The sequence below is a fragment of the Grampus griseus genome (genome assembly GCF_964374135.1).
Source record: "Grampus griseus genome assembly, chromosome: 20".
Lineage (NCBI taxonomy): Eukaryota > Metazoa > Chordata > Mammalia > Artiodactyla > Delphinidae > Grampus > Grampus griseus.
Window position 1 is genome coordinate 54049564 of NC_139014.1, and position 18632 is coordinate 54068195.

Here is an 18632-nt window from a genome sequence, read left to right on the forward strand (position 1 = left end):
CGTTGGCATCGTGGGGACACAGAGCCGTCCCCATGCCCTGGCTCAGTGACTGGCAGAACCCCGCACGCTGACTCTCTTTCTCCCACGCACACCCTGACCCCTGACACCGGGGGACCCGCAGCAGAAGCACACAAACAGGCCTCTCTTCCGAGTCGGCTTCTCGGGAGCCCAGCCCAGCCCTTGGCCCATCTCAGAAGCATGGGGCCATTTCCTGGGTTCACCTCCATCACCAAGCTTCCTGCGTCAGCGATGCCTGTCCAAGAGGCCTGAGCTTTCGCCCACACCCTTGTGGGGTTTGTGGAGGACCCGCTGGGAGCAGGCCTGGAGGTCAGGAACCACCCGCTGATCCAAGTGAGCCCGTGCTCTCTTCCCCCTCTTCCCTCAGCCTGGACCTCCCCGATTCCAGAGACTCCAGAAGGTCTCCAAACTCAGTTACCAAACCATGGCCATCCCAGGCACACATGCCGACAAGCATTGTTCTTTCTTTATTCGAAGGACACTGGGAAAGGGGAGAGCCCCCTGCTGAGAAGGCTCCTGTCCGTTGGTGGGGACCAGTGGGGTGTCATCAGGGTAGCTTTCCGGGAGGAGGAGAGGTTAAAGATTGGAGGAAGGGGAGGGGCCGAGGATACAGCCTCCTGCGTGAGTGACAGCTAACGGCGTCGGACGAGGTGGACCTGGCCAGAAGCAGAGCCAGCCAAGGACGTGGTCTCTCCAGCAAAGCTCAGGATCCGGGGCAGGTGGGGGTGAGGAGCAGAGCCAGACAGCAGCCCAGGGCAGGGCTGGCCTATGTCTGCACGTGGGTCAGCTGGATGTCGCCCCCCACCTCCAGGCTGTTGATGGCGGGCAGGTTCTTCAGGCGGTGGTAGTATTCACACAGGTGCTGGCCGTCCACGGCCAACTTGAGGCAGGCGCCTTCACACATGATCCACACCTGGACGAGAGGCCCCGGCATCTGTACCCCGCCTGGACTGTCCTCAAAGCCAAAGGCGGCCTCACGTCTGCCTCCCTCCTTCCCACCTTCCCCAGACGTTAGTTAAGCAAGACCCACACCTCCATTCGAGCCACGCCGAAGGATTCGCTCTTCCCCGAACACGCCTCGTGCTCTCCTTCCCTGTGCTTCTACATATCCTCTTCCTCCCCCCAGAATACCCGTCCCCTGGGCTCCCCGCTCTGCACACCTCGTCCACGTGGATCACTGCTACTCCCCCTCCAGGACTCGCCCTCCTGCAGCCAGCCTTCCCGGCCTTTCCCCAACTCCTGAGCCCCTCCTAGCTGAGTCAGGCGCCGCCCTCAGGCTGTGTCCCGCACCCCTATCCTTACCCTCTGGCTGGACCCTGAGCCTCTAGGGACACAAATGCTGGCCTGTGTCATCCATGCCCCTAGGACCCGGCACACAGGAGAGCTGGGCGTCTGCACTCCTGCTGCGGCAGCCTCCTAACTTGTCTCTTCCACCCCGACATTCTCCCAGAGGCGGTGGCAGCACAGCTGTTAAAACACCATCGTCCCCATCACATAGCTAACAGCAGCAGCAGAGTCACTGCGCACCGGGCACTGTCCTAAGCGTGTCACAGACTCGATTTCATTTCCTTCTTCCATCTCTGTGAGATCAGTGTTACTAGCAGTCCCATATTTTAGATAAGGGAACGGAGGCACAGAGCTGTTACGACACTTGCTCAAGGTCACACAGCTATCAAAGTATATTGCTCTCTGGCTTGAAACACATCAACACCCTGGGCTAAAATTCACAATCCATGACCCACAAGGCCCTACATCGGTCATTTTCAACCCTGGGTGAGGAGTATTAGGGCATATTTAAAAATACGGGTGTCCAGGCTCATCCTCTCGTGGGCCTGGGGTGGGACCAGGCATTGCTTTTTCAAATCTCAGGTGATTTGAGTACGTAGTCAGGGCCGAGAACCCAGTTCTGTGTCGTCCGGGCCGCCAGCAGTGCCACCCGCCACCTCCCCATCCTCGCTCTCCCAGAAGCCCCAGGACCTCCTGCTTCCTAGACAGGCCACGACCATGACCCTCTGCCTCGGCAATAATATCAGCTCCCTCTGCTGCCCCTTAGATTTTTTGCAAGATGGGCTCCTCCTACCACTGAGGTCCCGCCTGCGCTGGGGCCTCCTCCAAGGTCTGCCCCCACCTAAGGAAGCATGGCCCCTGCCCAGGGCTCACTTATTTCTTATTCTACTTTGCCCTCCACGTAGTACCCGTTGCTATTCTGCAGCGATCTGTCCGTACATTTGTTTCCTTGTTCCTCCACGACCTTGATTGTAAACTCCATGGGGGCAGGACCTGGACTGTTTCCTCATTGCCCCCCAGTACCTGGGGTACTTGGGGCTCAAAGTGGGCCTGGATGAAATAGCTGATAAATGACTGTTGAATGAATGAGTGAGTGAGTGAATGGATGACACCTAATTCATGAATGGATGACACCTAATTCATGAATGAGTGAGTGAGTGAATGGATGACACCTCATTCATGAATGAGTGAGTGAGTGAATGGATGACACCTCATTCTTGAGTTCGATTTGGCATTGATTGGCTGTGTGACCTTAGCAAGTAACCTGCTCATGTGAGTTAATCTCATCTGTAACAGCAGGTGGTACCTGCCACCTGCCTTATGTGGGACAGTGACAGTAAAATGATAGTAGCAGTAATTTGGGGAACACTTTCCCCTCTTCTGGGCCCCATCCTCACCCCAGAGGCGTCAGCTCCTGTCTCGATCAAGGTGCCCCCAGATGACCTCCACCCGCTACTCCACTGCCCCTCGAGAGCCCCTCCCAGCTCGGGGCTGCAGCATCTCACCGAGAAGCTCTGGCCTCGGAAGAAGGGCATCTGTCGGGGCAGGCTTCGCTCCTCAGACCCCCAGCAGCTGTTGATTTGCGTGTTGCGGACCACGGCATTCTCGTCGAAGCGGGGGTTCAGGTGGAAGGCGATGTCTCTCCCGGAACACAGGTTGATGTAGAACCTGGGGATGGGCCGCTCCCATGGACTCTCTGCCCCGAGCCGGGGGAATGGCCCGAAAGACCTTGGGGTGTCTCTTCTCCCCAGGAACCCTGGCTTACCTCTGAGCACTGGGCAGGACGGTACCCGACACCATGATGCTCTTGGAGGGGTACAGCCCACCGGGGATAGAGGTGAAGAAAGGTATCGGCTGTGGGGAGGAGGGGGCAGGTCAGATGGCAGCGGCCAGAGCAGCTGCCGCTGCAAGAGAAACTTCATGACAACTTCTGTGCGTTTGGACTGTCAGTCGACAACTTAACTGTGCCTGTATCTTCAAGAAAGAACTCCATGGTATCTTTACTTGGCTCAGTAAATGGCAAAGGAAAACTTTCCAGCATTCCTCAAATTAACGGGCATTTACTATCATGAAAAGAGCTTTGGTTGGACACAAAGGATGCTTGGGCTGAGAAGGGAAGACCGTGTAATATGCTCATGGTGAAGGGACGATTTTCAAGGTGAAAGCCCCTTTCCTAAGTCTTCTAAGTTACCTGGAAGTTTCCAGAACTTCAGTTTACTAAGGGACTGCTTTTCATTTTGTAAGCTGCCCTCCCCTCTTCCCCTACCCCAACCCTGCACAACACAAACCAGAACTCCACCCCTCCCAGAGAAACCACTTACATAGGTTGGGTTGGGGTATGCCATGGGTGGGATCATGGGATTCTGCTGAAAAGAGATCGGGAAATTCAGTACGGGAGTGTGCGCACACGTGCACGCACACACACACACACACACACGCCCTTGCACGTTCTAGAGGCGATGCTCCAATGGGAGACTGAGGTCGTGAGGCTTCAGGCGTTGGATTCTCCCAGTCACCTTCCTTCCCATGTCAGCCTTGGCGGGACTCCTGCTGTGTTCCTGGATCCCATCATGGTCACCTGCCCCTCAGCCCCTCCAAGGGCAGCCCCACTGACTCCAGGCCCCCCATATGCTTTGCACTGGCACAGGAGGAGGAGAAGCAGCCTAAACCAGTGATCAGCAGTGACATCCTGGGGGCTTGTCCTCAGGATGGAGGGTCTCATATCCAGATACGGGGACCACTGCACTCCCCTCTCAGGGACAGAAGGACCCGTTTTCCTGTTGGTCCCTAGGGTCCTATTTCTTGGGTCGTTGGGTAAATCCAGCCTGATCCAGAATCTCTACTGTCCCAAGGAGAGTTTTACGTGCGTTTCTCCTAAGCAGAGGGCCCAGCCCCAAATGTCCCCATCTTCCTTGCTAAACTGCTTTCTTCCTGACTCTGGGCCTAGAGAATTCACTCCTTGGGAAAGGGGCACGTGGTGGGGCTGTGAGCTGACCAGAGCGTTCAGACTTACAGGGAACATCTGTCCAGGGGTGCTCTGCACGGTGTGGATGACGGTCTGAGTCTGGAAGAAAGAAGCCCCATTATAACCGGCTCTCACCGGTGTGAAGACTGCCACCTGCCACCAGAGGGCACCACCTAACACACTCCTCTTAGGTGAGGTCATCTTGAGCTTGTAACCAGCCCCATCAGCCTGACCAGACGCCCCAAAATTGGCAGGTAGAGGTGTTTCTTCTCTGGAGAAGAAACATGGCCTGCATTTGTGGCCTGTGGCCTGCATCTTTCTCAGGGCAATCTCTCTAGCACAGCCTCGCTTTGCAGAAGGAAGAAGTGAACGTGGGGCCTTGGTGTCCTGTGGCTGCCCACAGAGTGGCAGGGCCTTGAGCAAACCAGCGGCCACTGGGGCTCCTTCCCGATTCATCAGGGCCAGCCACCCCTCCCCACACCCCGAACTCCCTCCCACCATCACCACAGCCGGGCAGATGGCCCAAGGGTCAGGCCTTGGCGGCCCTTCCCTCCTATGGGAGAGGCTCCACGCTTGACTTCGCCTCCTCCTTTTAACCCACAGGAAAAGCCGAAGTGAAGAGATTCCGTAGACAGAGCAAGACACTTACGATGGGAGCCGAGCCGGCCGACCACATCCTTGGAGGCTGAAGGGGATGAGAAACCACAGTGGTGGTTAACACTGGCGCCACACGAGAGTAACACGGCGGCAGAAGCTGTGGTAAGAAATGCCTCCCCACACGCGGCCTCCCTCCTGAGCCTTCTGGGCGCCCAGATTCTCACCCAGCGTCCCAGGTACACTGTGGTTATGCAGGGTGGGTGGGGAGGGGAAACATTCCCATTGGCTCCTTCAGAAGGAGAGGAGGGTGTGTCTGATGCAGACCATTTAGCTCCCCGAGGCCAAGCCATTACTCCCGGTCCCACGTTTCACCCATAAGGTGAAAACTTACATTGGCTGAAGGCCTGCTGTGTGCCAGGCTCTGGCTTCAAGACTTTACAACGAGGGAGGCATCCTTGCCTCCTATTTTGCCGGTGAGGCAACTAGTCTCAGAAAGCTTAGGCAACTTGCCCGAGCTCACCCAGGTAACAAGAGAGAAAATCCAGATGGTACCCAGTTCTGCTGATTGTATCCACCACACCCTGTCCTCCCCAGGCCAGGGCCAAAGTCGGGCTGCCCTGCAAAGGCTGCCTGCGGCCCCACCAGTCCTGCGTCCGCACGGCAGAAGGCAGGTGCCCCAGCTGCGCCGTGCTGGGCCCGGGGAGGCTGGGTAGAGAGACGGCCTTCCTCCCAGTCCCCGCTGCTCAAGTGGCCAAAGAAAGGGCCAGGCCTGCTCCCCTTCCTGTCCGGGCCCCAGGCTTCACCCGGCAGACTGTTCCTCTCGCAAACCTATTCCACATTCACTAACCGAGTCCCTACTGCATGCCGGGCACTGTGCAAAATGCTAGGGATACACAAATGAACCAGCTACAATCCCGGCCCACAAAGGGCCTGGTGGGTGTAGGGAAGGAGGGAGGAGAGTGGTGAGGAGACACACATAGACACAATGAGAGCAGGACGTGGCGACTGGAATAGCACAGAGATATCCAAAGTCTGTGGTGACTCAGGAGGGCATCCAGAGATCTGCTCCGGGGACGGTGCTCCAGAGGAGTGACACTTAAGGAGAGCTGTGAAGGGCCATTTGGGAGAGGCTGGATGTGGGTGGCAAAGGGTGCTTTCAGCACTGGGACAGCATGTGCAGAAAGCACGGTGGCCTGAGAGAGCCCCAAGTGAGCAGTGGAGGCTGCGTGAGCTTCCTGGGTGAGGGATGAAGCCGGGAGGGAGGCTGGGGCAAGATTGGGGAGGATTCTGCAGGTCCTGCTATCTGGACTTTATCTAGAGGGACTTGGGGCCTTTAGGACTTTAAAGCAAGGGGAGGACGTGATCAGATTTGTGCATAGGAAGGTCACTGTGGTGGGTGAGTGGGGCGTGGGGAACCAGGCCGTGGTCAGAGTGTTGAGGGGGCAGATGGCCTGGACCAAGGCAGTGGCTTTGGGAAGAGAGGTACTGGTGCCCTGGAGAGATAAGGAGAGACAGGAAGAGCCAAGGACAGCTCCCAGGTCCCCAGCTCTGGGCCCGGGGCTGTGGATGGAGGCAGGGAACCTTTGGGCATGACAGGCCCTGGAGACCCTGGCTGGCGTGCTGGCTGGACCAGCGTCTCGAGTGCTCTGTCCTTCCTGCTGACAGCTCAGCCTCCCCAGGCCTCCACTGAACTCACTTTCGGTTTGCGCCCCTTGGGCTTGTGTGGGAAACAGGCAGCCTGGGAGAACTGCACCGTGGAGAAGGCGGGCGGGATGAGAGCTGCGCCGGTGTTCTGTTAAAACATAAAGGTGCCATGAGCTGAAGAGAAGCACTAACGGAAGAGGGGAAAAGCAGGGGCCACAGGTAAGAGGGAGACAGACAGGCAAGCAGGCGGAGTGGGGGTGTCCAGGACGGGCAGAGGGAAGGTTAGGCTCCAGGGAGTGACGGCAGGCTGGCTGTCTCTCTCTCCACCTCCGTCTCTCTCTCCTCTCTCCCCAACCCCACAGGGGGAGTTAGGGAGGGAAGGAATATGAGAGATGAGGACCAAAGAGAAAGGGCCTCATATCTGTCAGGGGCCTGCTGTGTGCCTTCCCATCTCAGGGAACACACTCAAATACCAAAGTGGTGCTGACAGCTCCCAACCAGCGGCCTGGGGCCCTGCAGAATGTGGGCCCAGCATTCCCCAATCGTTCCAGTTTTCACAAAAAACCAGAAATCCAGATGACCATGTGCTATCGCCTGACCTTTTTTTTTTTTTTTCTAAACTGCGGTGAAATGCACATAAAATTGACCATCTTAACTATTTTTAAGTGTACAGTTCAGTGACATTAAGTCGACTCCTATAGCTGGGCAACATCACCGCCATCCAGCTCCAGAACTTTTTCACCTTGCAAAACTTCTGCTGAGAGACCTCGCTGGTGGTGCAGTGGTTGAGAATCCGCCTGCCAATGCAGGGGACAGGGGTTCGAGCCCTGGTCCGGGAAGATCCCACATGCCGCGGAGCAACCAAGCCCATGCGCCACAACTACTGAGCCTGCGCTCTAGAGCCCATGTGCCACAACTACTGAAGCCCACGTTCCACAACTACTGAAGCCCGCGCGCCTAGAGCCCCGCTCAATGCAATTAGAGAAGGCCCACGTGCAGCAACAAAGACCCAACGCAGCCATAAATAAGTAAATAAATTAATTAATTAAAACAAAACAAAACAAAAAGCTTCTGCTGACCTTTTAGATGCTGGTAACACATTCAAAAATTTTAAAGGACAGAGAGGGTCAAATAGACCCAAGTGTGGCCCACGCAGGCTGTTCTGTGACCTCTGATGTGTATCGCCTCATTGAACTCACACAAGGACCTATGGGGTGGCAGAGACCCTGCTCCTTCCACAGGTGAGGAAACTGAGGCTGGGAGAGGCGAAGTCACTTGTCTAAGATCCCTCAGCCCATGAGAATGGCAGAGCTGGTGATTTGAGCTGGATTCAGTTTGATTCCCAAGCCTCGGGTCTTTCTAGAACCACACAGCCTCCTAACGAGGGTGGGAATGACAGAGATGAGTGGCCTAGGAGCCCGGGAGACTGAAGCAGGTGTCCCAGACAGAGACAGCGACACAAGAAGGACAGGACGGGGGAGCCACAGGTGTGTCCCCAGAGCCACCTGGAAAGGAGACTGGCTGGCACTTTGGGGCCCACGCAGCAGGGCCTGGGCACAGTGGACCGGGCCCTGCACCCAGCTCCTGGGGGCGGGTGCTGGGTGGACAGTCTGACCTGAAAGCTGATGTAGGACAGCTGCACGGCGCCCGTGACGCAGATGGTGTTGACGCGGTGGAAGGGCACGCGGTGTGCGTACTGCATGAAGAGGTTCTTGTTCACCATCACCTGCCGAGATGAGTGCATGTTCCAGGAGGGGGTCCCTGGCCAGGTGGGAACTCACCCAAGCTTCTGGGACCCCTGCTTCTAGAAGTTTAGACCTGTGTCTAGTTTTCACATCCATCCCCTGTAGGTCGGGGGCATCAGCCTTCAGAGCTGCGCCAGTTACAGGAACATGCTTGTGACCCAAACACAATCCCTACGTGGCTCTGGTTGTTGGCTTTTTAGTTCTTATGGTTGTTTGTTTATTGCAGTAGGTTTGTCTTTCTAATCTTAGGTCACCTGGGGTGTTACTGAAATATGCATACAAATGTTCCTGGGGAGCAGAGGTGACGTCAGGTTGCATGTTGAGGGGTTGGGAACATCCATGTTCACACAGAGAGGCATAGACACAGATGTACTCACCCCTTCTCCCGTCTCCCCAAGCCCAGAGACACTGCGCTGCTTGCAAAAGCAGTTTGCAATGCCCTGCAAAACTAAGCCATTAATAACACCTGGATAAAGGCCGCAACAATGTAACAAAAACAAATGTTACCAGGGACCTGGAGTGGAAGAAGGGCAGAGGAACGGAAATAATTTGGACTTTAAAGACCCAGGAGGCCAAAAAGCACCATGGTGACCTATCTAGTGCTTATTTCCGTAGTAAAAGAAGCAACAGGTGCATATGTAGATGCAGGTGAAGGTGCCTAAGGAGACTGCATCCTTACAAGCAACAAAGGTGTTTCTCACGTGACTATTTAAACGCTATTCACTGCGCCTGATAAGGCTGGGGGACAGGCAGCTGAAGGGAAGGGAGGAGAATTCCTGCTCACCTTGAACTCCGAGCTCTGTACCAGGAAGCAGAGCTCAAAGGGACACCCCCTCTGGAAGGGCATTTGCATCTTCCTTTCCTCAGCCCCCCAGCTTCCTTTCTGCTTCGTGTTGCAGACCACATATCCGCCTTCTTCAAACCGAGGGTTGAAGTGCAAGGCAATGTCATTGTCATTGTGGCCGGTCTGAAAGTTCACAGCAAACCTAGGCCAAGGGAAATCAGACAGTGCTCTCGGTATCCTGGTTTACTGCCAAGGGTGGGAACAGGAGGGTCTCACGCCTTTGACTGACATCTATCTGGGATCCTGTCTACAACCTGCGTGGCTGGTTTGTACCCATCCTTAGTCGTTGCCATCTTTTTTGCTCACCTGATTTGCACTTAGTATGTTTTTGTGCAGTTACCACATTTTGCCCTTACAGTGTGATTTTCTAAAAATAAGTAGAAAATGGGTAAAGAAATTTATCCGAGTTGGAAGTCGAGAAATGTGCCTAGGAGTGAGAACCTTTTGCACCAAGTGGTCGCTCATTGGAGGCCAGCCCACGTCTGCTCAGTTGAGAGAGAAGAGGACAGATGGGAAGAGCACGTGCCATTGATGGGACGCCTACAGAGACGGTGTCTAAAGGGGAGGCATAGAATAAACACTAGCTCTCCGGGCGTGGGGACCTCAGTGTGCGCGTCTGTCCCCCTGTAGATGTTAGCGTGTGTCCACCTGACCTGAGTGAGGTCAGCAGGTCCGGACCCAGACCCCAGCTCTTCACTGTTTGTCATTGGCAATGAACCCGTACCTCGCTACCCTCAAGCTGCCGCACCCTGGAAAGGGGGTGACTGCCTTCTTTCGAGGATGATTAACAAGGCGGCCAGGGGAAATCCCCAAGCAAGCAACTCTTTGTTCCCATCTCTCCTCGGAGGAAGCCCCTCACCATGCCAGCTTCCTTTGGGTACAGCCTTGACTCTAAGGTGAGAACTGAAACAAAAGAATCTTCTGAGGGACCTGGCTCACAAAGTGGGCGCGATAAATGTTTGTTCTGCCTCTTCCTAGACAGAGCTCACTCGTGTCCCCAAACCAAGTTCCAGTCTGAGGTTCTGAGGGTCTCCAGCGAGGAGCCTGTCTCTAGCCACCTTCCCTGAACTCAGCCCCAGTGTGGTTCGCAGCCTGCCTCTCGGGGTCACTTTGGTCTCCCCAACAGACACACAGCAGTCAGAGAGCACGCCTCGCTCCCATGTCATGCCCCACAGAGCCAGGCGCTGCCCTACACCCAAGGGGGCCCTCGATGGACAGAGCCCCTACCTGCATAGCCCCTCCACTTTTTTTTTTTTTTGGCCGCACAGCTTGCAGCATCTTAGTTCCCCAACCAGGGATCAAGCCTGTGCCCCCTGCAATGGAAGTGTGGAGTTCTGACCACTGGACCGCCAGGGAAGTCCCCAGAGCCCGTTCTCTTTGTCGGTTACGGGGGTTGTGTCCTGGATGCCGTCCTCAACACCGGAGCACTCTGTGAACCCTCAGCCAGCGGGGCCTGCGGGAAACTGGCCTGGCCCTGAGCCCAACCGCCCTCCCTCTGGGAATACCAAAGGGAAAGGAAGCCAAGTGACTCTGGAATGAGAAAATCTAAGTCCCTATTCCTCTTAAAGTGGAGAATAGCGTTTCTGAAATATCTCTGGGTGTAGTTTTCTCTTTGCGGTCCTCCAGCTTCATTCCTGTGTTCCTTTGAAAATTCCTGCCCCAGGGAAGGGAGAGAGCAAAAGCTCCCATCAGAAGGGGGACCCTCGGAGGTAGGGAGAGATTCTATTAGCCAGGGTGGGAGTAGAAAGCCCTCCTGCGTTGGGAGAAAGGGTAGGCAGAGGAAGGGGGAGAGAGAAAGCAATGGAAGTTCAGAGTCGAGGTCTGGGACTCCCATGCTGGCAGAGTTTTGGGGGATCTGGGTGCCTCACTTCCCTCCGAGTCCCCTGGGGGCACTCAGGGCTCTCAAAGTCCCATGGTCAGTGTGGCCATGTCCACCTGGAGGGGAAACAATGGCAGAGGAAGTCATCTAGAATCTAGATGCAGGGGTAGGGCTGGGCCTGGGAGGGGCCTGAAAGGATCCAGGAGGTCCCCAGGCCCCACACAAAGTGATGAGAGGAAAAGTAGGGGCAGAAGCCAGCTGGGATTGGGACAGAGAGGCTTCTGAGAGAGGGCCACGTGTCCAGAGGGGCCTCCGTGGGCACTGTGGACCTCAGGGTGCAGCCCACGTGGACCCCACCAAAACTGGGCACGGGTCCCAGGCCCCCGAGCCACCCGGACCTCAGCAGAGGTCAGCCAGGGCTGCGTGAGCATCCGAGGACCCTCCTGCCTCTGAGAATATGTGCAAGCTCTTTGCTTGGGAAGCCCCCTTGGGAGCTAGGAGGAGCGCTGGAAACAGTGCTAAGATATTTATTTTTTGAATTGACTTAGCATTTTCCAGAAAAGAGCTTGAAACTGAAAGAGACCAAATTACAACTTTGATGGCAAGTTTAACTATTTCCACGTCAGACCAAGTGAGGGTTCCGAAGTAGATGAGGGCAGCTATAGGAAATGAAGGAAGGTGATGTTTTTTGCAACTCTGGGTCATAGCATACAATGCTTAGTCCTAGAACTTCTGCCTCTGGGCTGGGCTGCTTCCCTCCTTAGACTGGGAGCTCTCATTGGCCCCTCCCCCATCTTTGGGGAGTCTGGTTAATGGTGCCCTGGGCGCTACTGGCAGATGGCAGGAGTGCCGTGCATTGTTGGCAGGGGCCGGGCCCCGCTCATCCCCTGAGCCAGATGCGGGCAGCTCGGAGGATGCTGGGTGGACCAACCTGAGCTGAGAGCGCCCTGGTTCGCTCAGGGGCAAGGCTGCGAGAAACAACAATTCCAGGTACCTGTTTCCGTTGGAATATATAACGGTCCCATTGATGGTGATCTGAAGTCCGTCCTGGAGACCCCCTTGGATTACCCCAGTGAAGGGGACGACCTGCGGGAGGAGACAGTGGTCAGCGGGCCGGCCTGCTTCTCTCCATCCCCTTCAGCACTTGCTGGGGGCTGGCCTGGGTGTCGGGCCCTGGGCTAAGGGCCAGGTGCAGCTGTGAGCAGGACAGACTGAGGCTCTGGTCCACGGACCTTCCAGGCCTGCAGCGAGGAAGTTACAGACGTTCTGAGGTTGTGAGAAGGAGATCCCTCCGGCTCTGAGAGGATGTGACAGGGACAGCGTGACAGCTGCTAAGAGGAAGAAGTGGCACGTGCACAGCCCTGAGATGGGAGGGAACCAGGGGAGTGAGGAGGGGGCTGCTGGACCCCAGGCCAGGTTCCTAGCAAAGTCCCCTGACTGGGGACTCAGGGGGCCCAAGGGACCAAAGAGACCCACCAACCTGTTCTCGAGGATAGACCTTCTGCTCACCTGAACAGGCCAAGAAGAAGGCATCCTCCCCTCTCCTGCCCATCCCACCCCGAGAACAGTGGTGACTGTGACCTTTGCCCTCCACCGCCTCAGAAAGTGCCTCTTCCCGGGTGCTCTCTGCAACCACGGGGCAGCCCCCTCTTCTATTCCTGCTCCTGGGCTCCCATTTCTTCCCCCAGGCCCTTGGCATCCTCCAAAATCCTAATGTGACATCTCCACCCCTCCTGGGCCCCATGACTTTGTCACATTCTCTTTCCTGAGCCTCTATAAAGGATCCACGGTTACTGTGAGGGCTGCCTCATTTTAGAACCAGGCATACTCCAGATTTAAACCCTAATTTAGCTCCTTGTTAACTTAGCGGCCTTGGGAAGTTTATTTAACTTCTCTTTGCCTCAATTTCCTCATGTGTGAAATAGAGGTAAATCCCACCTTCTGAGTGAGATGTATGATTGAGTGACAAAAAGTCTGTGGAAGAGACTGGTACATAGTAGGTTATCTCTCTACTGCCCCTCTGCTTCCTTCCACCTTGGTCTCTCTAATCAAAATTCCTAAATTGCTTATGTCTCAACTTTCAAAGCTTCCTTCCTGAATGCCTTTTATCTAATGTGGTTCTACAAACTGCCTTAAACACAGTTCTATCTCCTAGTCAATTTTCACATTTTTCAAGTTGTTCAAGTCTTTTCTACCTTCTCCTTCAAGTGAATTCCTTACAAAAATTAAATGTGTGGGAAGAGATATGGGGACATATGTATAACTGATTCACTTTGTTATAAAGCAGAAACTAACACACCATTGTAAGGTAATTATACTCCAATAAAGATGTTAAAAAAAATTAAATGTGTACAGGAGCCAGGCAGGTGATGTATATAGGTGAGCTGGCCAGGTAGGGTACAATAGGGAGTGGTAGGGACTGAGGCAAAGTAGACATCATCTTCCTTATCTAAAGAGGCAGTGTCCACTCAGCTGTAACCAGTGATTACCATCCAGGTCCAGTGTTGGCAGAGCTTCCAAGTCTTTAGGAGACCCAAATCTGGAATTTTTTTCTGTAAAACTTCCTAATTTCTGGGGGAAAAATCCTTTAAAAAGGATTGTATAAGAATTCCTTTGTTATAGAGACATATAATGACATATTTGCAATGAAATGATATATCTAGATTTGCTTCAAAATAATCCAGAAGGGGAAAGGGAAGTAGGGTTGGGTAGAGATGAAGCAAGATAGGTCATGAGTTGAAACTGAATGACGGGTATGTGTTGTTTATGATACTATTCTCTCTAAATTTGCTTTAGCAACGAGTTAAAATAAACACTGTGCAGGCAAACAAAAAACACCCACCAGCCCAGTTCAGTCCTAGCCTATGTCCTTGAGTTGTACAACCACTCAGGATCCAGAGAAACCCCTCCTAACTCATGTGCACAGCTCGCCCTGGGAGATAACCTGTAACACCAGGATCCCATTCAGACAGACTCTGCTCTCCATGGACCTTTGGGAAAGGTGTCTCTTGTGGCACCTCAGGTTAGATCGGAACTCTGCCCTTAAATACTTTGGTGACCTTAAGCAAATCATGGCTTCTCTACATCTCTGAGTTCTTTCTGTTGTCTCTGTCCATGCCAGTGATTTTGAAGAAGTAGAATCAGCCTGACACAGTTACAGACCAGCATGCCGTACTTCCTGGAAAAAGCATCCCCTCATTTGTTTGTTGAAGCCTAAAGTTCTCTTAAAGAGCCTTTCACACCATCGTGACAGACAGGGCTTAAAATGCATACTCCTGGCAAGTATGGGCCCTTCCCTTAAGCATATTCACACTAAGGTATAAAGAACTGAAAGCAGAGTGTGTTGGGATGGGGTCATCAGAGCACAGAAGGAGGCAGAAGGGAGGAAGCCATGTGTGGATAATGGGGGCGGGCAGTACAGGTTAATCTTAAGGAAGGATTTCCCCCAAGAAAAGCTTTGTGAGATTTTATTGTCTTAAATGGTGACCTCAAATTCTGAAACACAAGATTGCTTCAAACCGAGTATAATCCTAAAGGCAAGATTATTCACTGCCACGTTATAATTGCACAACATCGGAGAGTCCAAAAGTCCACCAAGAAGAAAATGGTGAAATTAATTACGGGATTTCCATACAGTGGCTTCTGTGGAGGCCGAACACGAAGAGAAGAGGAAGAAGGAGACTCTTTGAGAACTGATACAGAACGATGCCACGTGTATTATTTAAAAAATGGGTTGGGGAGGCTATATACATATATTTACTTACCATGAATAAAGCATTTCTGGAAGGATTCAAAGAAACTGCTAACATTGGTTGACTCCAAGGAGGGTATGGTAGACTAAATGATTACTGCCCTCCCCTCTGTCCCACCAAAAATGTCTACATTCTAATCCCTGGAAGTTGTGAATATGTTGCTCTACACGGCAAAAGGGATTTTGCATATGTAATTAGGTTGAGGATCTTGAGATGTAGAGGTTATCCTGGATTATCCAGGTGGGCCCAGTGTAGTCACAGGGTCCTCAAAGAGGGAGGCAGAAGAGGAGAATTGGTAGTAGGAGATGTGACAACAGAAGCAAGAAGCTGCTGGCTTTAAAGGAGGAGGAAGGGGCCACAAGCCAACGCAAGCAGGCAGCCTCTGGAAGCTGGAAAAGGCAAGGAAACATTCTCGGACTTCCGTGGTGGCACAGTGGCTAAGAATCTGCCTGCCAATGCAGGGGACACGGGTTCGAGCCCTGGTCCGGGAAGATCCCACATGCTGCGGAGCAACTAAGCCCGTGCGCCGCAACTACTGAGCCCACATGCCACAACTACTAAAGCCTGCGTGCTCTAGGGCCTGTGCTCCACAACAAGAGAAACCACCGCAGAGAGAAGCCCGTGCGCCGAGAAGCCTATGCACCGCAACGAAAAGTAGCCCCCGGCTCACAGCAACTAGAGAAAGCCCACGCGCAGCAACAAAGACCCAATGCAGCCAAAAAAATTAAAAATTAAAAATAAAATGGAACAACCACTTAAAAAGAAAAAAAAAAAGATGAAAACATTTGAGATTCAACAGTTGCAGAAAAAAAAATAAAAAGGAAACATTCTCCCCTGAAGCCTCCAAAAGGAAATAGCCTTGCTGACACTTGGATTTTAGAGTTCTGACCTCCAGAACCGTAAGAGAATAAATTTGTATTGTTTTAAGCCTGGCTGGCCAAGGACCCCTCCGTGTGTGTATGTGTGTGTGTGTGCGTGTGTGCGTGTATGCGTGTGTGTGCGTGTATGTGTATGTGTGTATGTGTGTGCGCGTGTATGTGTGTGTGTGCGTGTATGTGTGTGTGTGTGCGTGTGACCTCAGCAGGAAACAGCAGCACATGCTCTTGCTTTGTATGACTTAGGAGGATGGATTTTTATGCTGGATTTATGGTCCCACAGCTTGGGCTCGCCTTCCAGCTCCCTGTGCTGGCAGCTCTGATGTTGAACAAATCACTTGACCTGCCTGCACCCCAATTCCCTCTCCGGAACAGTGAGACAATAGCATTGCCAGCCTGGCAGTGTGCTTCAGAGGATTAGGTGAAAGCCTGAGTGGAAAGCCCTTGGCTGGAAGGCCTTGACGATAGCAGCTGTCTGCATGAGGATGACTTAATCTTTCTGCTGGGTCAGAACTTGCTCTCAGCTCTGGGCTGTGCCTGGAGGCTGAGGACTTTTTCCTCCTCTTCCTATCCGGTCCGGAAAGCAGAGTCAGGCCCTACAGGCCAGAGGATGGGCAGCCCCCTTCTGGAGGCCCAGTGTCACAGAGGCCACCCAACCACAGCTGGCACAGGGGGCTCACCCAGAGGGGGCAGCTTTTAGCCAAAGGGACTGCCGCCCTTCTGGTGGCCAGCCTTCCCCGTCTGTGTTATCTTGTTATCCTCACAACAACCCTGGTCATTATTAGTGCCACGTTTACAGATGAGGAGACAGGCACAGGAAGGTTGCATAACTTGCCCAAAGCCACACATGCTTTTAACCCACGCTTCTAACCACCACACGGTCTGCTTCTCACGATGAAGCCCAGAACATCCTCGCTCCTGGCTCACCGAGTGTTCCCCTGGACCAAACAGCTGAGTCCTGTCCTGACTGTGACACCAGCTGCCCTCCTGGCCCTCTGGGGGATGGGCCAGATGAGGCCGGCAGGGCGTGGGCGAGGAATGGGGGGGGCTCCAGAGGCAGGTCCTGGAGGCGTGCCCTCCTCAGCAGACAGGCAGGGCAGAGGACCTTCCCACTGCATTTTGGAGGAAGTGAGGTCCCAGGTACTCAGGTCAATGGCTGGCCTGGGAGAGGGTGGCTACGTGGGCTGGACGGTGCTCCGGGTGCCTGTGAGGCCTGCACCCAGCCACTTTCTGGCCTGGACTTCCAAGGCCCTGTTTTGACTCTGCTGCCATAGAAGGAGTTTCCTTCTGATTTGAAATCTTTGGCTTTTGAATCCAAGGGTTAGAAAGTAAAAACACGTCACCTGAATAATAAAACGCCAGGGCCTGGAAGGGACTGCGGGTCGCCCATCTGATGGAGCAAGAGGCCCAGGTGACACGTTCTGACCCCGAGGCCATGGTGGAAGCACCCACCGGGTGGCCCAGCTTCCTCCAGCCCCACCCTGGGAGCCCTCACGAGATGGACGGAGTGGCACTTGGACACTGCCCAGAGCAAACAGGCCACGCCGGGGCCCCTGCAGAGGCGGGCTTGGCCTGTTTGCCCCCCAGCAGCTCCCCAGCACCTATTTCCGCCCACCCCCGCTCCCCACGAAGGGCTCCGTCAGCCCACCTGCCGGCCTCTTGGGAAGCAGAGGCCGGGAGAGGCTCCTACTGCAGGGTCCGGGCCAGGACACAGTGACCACAGAATCCTCCTGGGCCTGGGCTGCCTCCTGCGGGCCCACGTCCTCCCGCAGTGCTCTCTCTGGGGCACCTCCTTCCTCTGGGGCGGGGGGCGGGGGGGAATCAAGACACCTCCCTCCTCGGCCACTTACCATCTGAGGACATTTGACAAATGGCCGCCACCTCTCTGAGCCTCAGTTTTCCATGGATGACATGGGGATGATGAGGGTTTACAAAGGCCGCCTGCTACAGGGGCTCCCCAGAGAAAGCAAAAAGGCAGAGAAGGCAGCCCTTTGCACCCCACAGTGCTGGGGCAGCCCCGCTCCCCCCCCTAACTCCAGAGATGGTTCTTCTCAGACACCCTTGACCTGCCCTGCCTTGTTCACTCACCCCTCAGGGAGCAGACACCTCCTTGGGAGGGCTTCCCTGCTGCCCCCAGACTCGTAACAATTCTCAACACTTCCAGAGCACCCACAGTGGGCCAGACACCATTCAAGCTCTCTCGACGTGCTGCCTCACTTAATCCTTACCTCAGCCCTGGGCAGTGACTTAAGGATTATCCCCATTATACAGATGCAGAAACGGAGGCTCAGAGAGGTAAAGTAACTTGCTTGAGGTCACCCAGCTAGTAAATGGCTGACCCCAGAGAGGCCATCTTCAAAGTAAATGCCCTTCACTGCCGTGCTGGGTTGTTAATCTCCCCAGAAGCCCTGTTTACTTCTCCCTTCATGCAAAAAAAGCCATCACTTTTCCAGTTGTTACTTAGGCCCTTCTTCCCCCCACTGAGCACCTAGAAGAGGAGAGGCACCCGGAGAGAGCTCAGTAAGCGTTTGTCAGACGCACAAATCCCGGTGATGCTCACCGCCTCCAGCCCTGAACGGCACCAGGGAGACGGGTGCAGAGCAGAAGTTGTGTCAGGGTTGCCCCAGCTGGCATTTCCGCCCTTGTGGTGTTCTCTTTGGGATGCCACCCACTTCCACCTGCAAGAGCTGCTTCCTCAGAGCCCCACAGCTGTTTCCCCCTGGCTGAGGCTACCCACAGCCCCGGAACTCACTGGGCTCAGGTAGGGAGGCTGGGCGCCGCCGAAGGCCATCTCTCCACCGTCTCCGTGGCCGCTGCCACTTTACGCACTGACAGGGCAGTCCTCTGCACTGGGAAGGACTTAACAAAGAAATAGAAACTAAAGCAATTTGGCGGTTATTCAATGGGGAGGAGCCAGGAGCAAGAGGAAGTGAGTTTAGAGAAAGGGAGAAAGGTAGGTTGCCAAGGGAGGAGAGTGGAGGATGATACTTGGGAGAGGGAAGTGGGTGATCCTCATCCCGTGCCCTTTCCCTCCACTCTCCTCCTGCGCTCCACCCGTGACCGAATAGTTCACAGGGGTTCGTGTA

General features: G+C 54.4%; 1 protein-coding gene across 4 annotated transcripts; it reads right to left on the reverse strand.

The window, feature by feature from the left end:
• Positions 1-469: 469 nt before the first annotated feature.
• On the reverse strand, positions 470-18422 carry LGALS9 (galectin 9). 4 transcript variants are annotated; one of them, XM_082678757.1, is made up of 11 exons: positions 18299-18422; positions 11914-12005; positions 9041-9242; positions 8127-8237; positions 6564-6659; positions 4920-4955; positions 4319-4369; positions 3627-3668; positions 3071-3159; positions 2811-2973; positions 470-931 (listed from the first exon to the last, which is right to left on the reverse strand). In XM_082678757.1, exons 1-11 carry the CDS (start codon positions 18335-18337, stop codon positions 785-787), a joined length of 1068 nt encoding a protein of 355 aa, XP_082534883.1. In that variant the 5' UTR covers positions 18338-18422; the 3' UTR covers positions 470-784. The 4 variants fall into 4 exon arrangements, with proteins under 4 accessions (XP_082534883.1, XP_082534882.1, XP_082534885.1 ...); XM_082678756.1 differs by having other exon boundaries at positions 3627-3671; XM_082678759.1 differs by lacking the exon at positions 6564-6659.
• Between the last annotated feature and the right edge of the window lie 210 nt (positions 18423-18632).